Source organism: Mandrillus leucophaeus, unplaced genomic scaffold, assembly GCF_000951045.1.
Source record: "Mandrillus leucophaeus isolate KB7577 unplaced genomic scaffold, Mleu.le_1.0 Scaffold856, whole genome shotgun sequence".
Classification (NCBI taxonomy): domain Eukaryota; kingdom Metazoa; phylum Chordata; class Mammalia; order Primates; family Cercopithecidae; genus Mandrillus; species Mandrillus leucophaeus.
This window is the reverse complement of record NW_012109319.1, coordinates 221,952-227,122: the sequence shown is the minus strand read 5'-3', so window position 1 is coordinate 227,122 and position 5,171 is coordinate 221,952. Positions and strand designations below refer to the sequence as shown.

The 5,171-nt window shown below is 32.4% G+C and overlaps 1 protein-coding gene across 2 annotated transcripts in view; it reads right to left on the bottom strand.

The window, feature by feature from the left end:
- GLRA3 (glycine receptor, alpha 3) overlaps positions 1 to 5,171 on the bottom strand; it is a 206,236-nt gene that overhangs the window by 128,886 nt on the left and 72,179 nt on the right. For both annotated transcript variants that reach the window (XM_011968674.1, XM_011968675.1), the window contains exon 3: positions 4,389 to 4,456. In XM_011968674.1, coding sequence (XP_011824064.1) covers positions 4,389 to 4,456 — 68 coding nt within the window. The remainder of the gene's footprint in view (positions 1 to 4,388; positions 4,457 to 5,171) is intronic.

The window sequence follows — 5,171 nt, the reverse complement described above, 5'->3', positions numbered from 1 at the left end:
CTCTGCATGACACATTTGGCGTGTTAAATTTTAAATTTGTAAAGGTTTTTGTTTACTTTTAAATAATGCTTTGAATTAAGATACAACAGCCATTCATAACATACACAAATCTGCAGTGTCCATTCAATAATTCTGACATATGTATAGACCTGTGTTACTACTACCCAGATCAAAATATAGAACAATTTTGGTACCCAGAAGGCTCCGTAGTACCTCCTCATCATCAGTTACCAGCCAATTCCCACCCCCAACCAAAGATAATCTTTTAGAATTCAGAAGTCTTTTATCAACAGAATTGATTATTTCATGTTATTGAACTTCGTATAAATGAAAGTAAACACATATTCTATTGTATCTGTTTTCTTTAGCTCATATTCTAACACATGTTCTATTATGTCTATTTTCTTTAGCTCATAATTATGTTTATGAGAAATATCCATGTTGTTGCTATGTAATATTCCATTGTCCGAATTGTGAAAATTGATGATATGAATTCGGATTTTTACAGTCATACCCAACTAGATGGGAGTTAAGGACCATGGGGAAAAAGCACTCAGTTCACAAAGCTCCTGCTCCAGGAACTGTCTGGCAAGCCCAGCTGCAGAAATAACTTGCTATAATCTTAAAACCCATTTTACCTAGTGATTGCTGAAACTACCTTCCATGCCTCTAAGATTAGTTTCACCTTCCATGCCTCTAAGATTAGTTTTACCTTCCATGCCTCTAAGATTAGTTTTACCTTCCACCAAGATTAGTTTTACCTACCACCATCACTCAACAATTACAGCTTGCCAGAGCTGGAAATACTTCTCCAGGCCAATGAACTTTCAAAACATTTTACAACACGTTTCTCTTAACCAATAAAACCCCAATCCTTTCTTTTGTTCTGTGGACACCCTGAAGACCGGCCAGGTCTGTGTGTATGCTCCAAATCACAGTTCGGTTTTTGTGTATATTTCCAAAGAAAACCTTTGCTTAAGGGTTTTCCTTGCATTTGCATTTCTTTGCATTGTTAAGCCCAACTTAACAAATGCTTTCATCCTGGCACATAAGCCTTATCCACAGCTCAACATAGGTTTGCAGGAGCACACTTCGTATGAGAGCTATTTAATGTGGAGATCTTAAGCTTTCCCTCATTGAAATAGTCATGTGCTCCTTTTGTCACCATAGTTTAAAAGGCAGGACAAATGTTCCTCTCTCACCAAGACCATGTTCCGAAACAGCAGTGATGATAAACTAGTTTTATTTTTAATTTAATATTTTTGAGAACTGGAGTTTCCATTAGTTGTTAAATCATTACCTGTTTAAGAAGAATGTGAACTTGAAATAATTGAGGCTGAACAAGTCCTTAAAGAACCTCATTGTATGACTCAAATATGAGGGAAATAGAGAAGTTAAAATTCTCGTAATATTTATAGAAAAAAATGTGGTGACTATGTGTAAAATAGTGAAAATGTACTCAGGTGAAAATGGTTGGCACTACATGAAATTAATCAGATTAACAATATTGGCTAAGGAATTTAATAGCTAAAAAGAAATTTTATATTGTTAAAAAACTGCACATGCATTTTTTTTAAATTTGTGCAAGAAAAGTATGAAAAGTGCATTGTTTGAATTAACTTAGTTAACAAAAAGTGGCCTAAAATGTAGAATATCTACTAGAGAAATTTTCCCAAGAATTAAACAATAACCTGAAATGGGAGAGCTGTATTTAAAAGTGAGACATACCAGTTATAGACTAGACCAGCAGAGGGCGCTCAATATATTTAGCCAGTAAAGACATTGAAGGCTTAGTCTTGTTAAGCAGACACTTATGGATGAGGATAATTACGTAGTTTTATTTTAAATATGAATTTTCAGACATAAACATATTCATTAATGATTACAGATAATTTGAGATTCCATCCTCTCAATTTTAATTGACTGCGTTAGTTGAATTCAATTATTTGTATTATAAGAACAGAAGTTAGCCTGTGCCACAGAGTGAGACTCCGTCTCAAAAAAAAAAAAAAAACAGAAGTAAACTATATTCAGTGTAAGAAGTGTGAATAAGCTTAAAAAATACATTAACACATATATTAGCATTTGTACTGAATTTAAAAAAAAGACACCAATAGAATAATGAGATAAAGTTTTGTTGTAGAGTCGTGATAGTGGACCGTGTGAGTAAAATACAACAACTTAAACAAGTGGGAGCAAAACATTTTATGATTCTTATGATAAAAATATACAAACAAGTTCTAATTTTCTTTGTGCCTCTATAGATGAACATCGAAATCACAGCTATTCTAGATGATACCATTAAAAAGTAATAAATATTGAATCTGATCATTTTAATGGAAATAATATATGTTTAGAAATTAGGAAGAATAAAAAGAAAAATACCAAGGTGGACATGATTAGGTTTGTAATACTTAACTTCTGGGATATTTGAACAATGTTCGTTGACACTGTTTTAGACTGTGAAGAGGTGAGTGATAGATGCTTAAAGTGATTTCAGAAGGAATACATAATGATAGAGTACGTAGGTGAGAAAAGGCTTGCACGCTGAAGGAGGGAAATAAAACTGTTTTCGTGAGAGTGTGTTTGCAATATTCTGCAAGCTTTTTGTAGAATGCTGTTCTGTAAAGTCTGGCTAAAATTATTAAGGTAAGAAATTTAACTGGTGTAGGCATCTTATAGATTGTGTTATAACCGTTCTAGTGGTAGACTAATGAATTATGTCATAAAAAAGGCACTTTCAGAAAACTGGCAATCTTTAAGTCTTAATGGGAAGGAAATCTGCCTATGCCCTCTGTTTTTTCCAAGTCTCTTCCCTCCCTACCCCATAAAGATGGGTAAGACTTTAAATCTGTCCAACTATTGCTGTGGGAAGTAGTTCATGGAAGCAATCATGGAAAAGAAAAATAAAGAGAAGTATATTTCCAGGTTTTTAGGATTATACATGTATAGAAACAAAATGAGAAAATCATCAGGTCTAGAAATACAATTTGAGAAGCCTAAATAGAACAAAACCAATAGTGATTCTTTCATCTGTGGATTATATGGACTGAATATGTACAAATGTTGGATATAAATCAGGGCCAAATTTTCCACACGAATCTAGAATATATCAAAATCTAAAACAGGATTATAGCCACTGAGAGAGGAAATTGCACCAGAACCGCACTGTTTCTAACCAAATTACATGCATCTTCTCTGCATTTACACTCATATACACACATTCATGTTAACTTAGATTGTATCGTATTGAAGATAATTCTATATAGTTCGGTTCTTCTCCACAAATGCTTTATTGTAGTTAAGCTATACTAACTTTGAATAGAACCACAGAGATGCTGGTAAAAGACTTACATTGCATACATGAGGGAAACAGCTTTAAAAAAAAAAAATATGCCTGTATAAAGCCTCTTCCTGTTGAGATGGATTCCAACACACATTCACACACACTTCTACACACACTTACACCATCATATATGTAATAATTTGCATATTAGATTGTTTGTCCTTAGAAAATTTACTATCTGTTTGCTATTCTAAGTAAAGTGAATGTAATTATCTAATATTGTTTTTTTAAACTAATAAATCCCTGTGTTTTATATCATATTTTAGTTAATATTAACTTTGAGAAGTATTGCAAGCTATACTTACTAAATTTAAAAAGATAATTCTAGCTAATTTAAGAATCATCATCTACACAGTTTCAAAAAAAGTAAATTGGCTGCTAGACAATTTCATAGATGTTCAGTGGTTCATGTGTCTATTTCTGCATTTTATTACAGTTAAATTGCCCAATAAAAGCTAAAGGGCAAAGTCGAGATACCATGTGCTCTTTAGAAAAAGCTTTAAAATTTAAGACAGAAGAAATTTGGTCTGTAATGACAATTTTTCTGTTTTTCTGCTTTAATAACTTGATTATATAAAATGTCTTCAAACACAGTTAATAAAATTTCTAACTATAAAGTTTTGGCAAATACTGTATTCATTTGAAAAAGTAATCAAATTGAATATTTAAAATAACTTTAAAAAATGTGTTAAGTGGGGTACAGAGTAACCATGTAAGTATTTACTATTCTGTTTACATCTGGATATTAAAGATTATTGGAAAAAATAATTGCTATGGTGACATTTTAGCTTTAATTTGAAGTTTAATATTAGATTGTCGAATTGAGAAAATCAATGTTGTTTTTGCTTATATTTATATACTCTAATATACCATCTCTATCTGAAATGTTATTACCCGCAGGTGACTGTAATTTAATTATACTATTATTTTATCTTTTAAAATCTTGTTATATTAATTTGGATTTTAAACTACATAAAATGTTGCCATTAATGTAATTATAGATTACTCTAGCGTGAAACTTGTTGCAAAGTAAAATGCCTACCATGGTCGTCTCTGCGATAGAGCCAAAGCTGTTGATGAATATGTTGCATGTGACATTAACTGGAGGGCCTGAAAAAGAGAATAAAACATAAGGGCTGTTTAGAGACTTATCTAAAACATTTTCAAATAATTCTTTGCATTCCATTATTAGAGTGTGTGGGTGTATATATATATATATACACACACTAATATATATATACACATACACACACACACATACACACACACACAAAGAGATACTCACAATTGAAGCAATAATTCCACACAACAATATGTATTGAGAATCACAAGGTTCACAAGGAACACTGATGCTGATCATTTTTTTACCTCTCTTGGTCTTAGTTTATAAAATCTAGATGTCTCTAATGGTTCTGTAAATGCCTGATGCAGTAAGTCCAATATCTAAGCTCCTTCAGGGATAGTTTCTGTTGATCTTTTCCCCACTGCATGGGCTATGCTTTTCTATTTCTTTGCATGTCTCATATTTTTTTTTGTTGAAAATTGAATAGATAACATAATGTGGCAACTCTGGAAACCAGGTCTTCCCACCTCCAACCCACAGTCTGTGGTTGCTGGTTTTTCTTGCAATTGTTGTTTCTTCTTTAGTGACTTACCTGGACCAATATGGTAAAGTTTTCATTTCCCTAGAGTACACAGCCACTGAAATCTCTGTTTAGTGAGTTTAGTGGTAAACTAATATTTGGTTAGAGATTTCTTTAAAGCCTTGAGCCAATAAATCTTCCACTCTTGCCAAGGGTCTTCCATGGGTTTGGGGACATGTCTT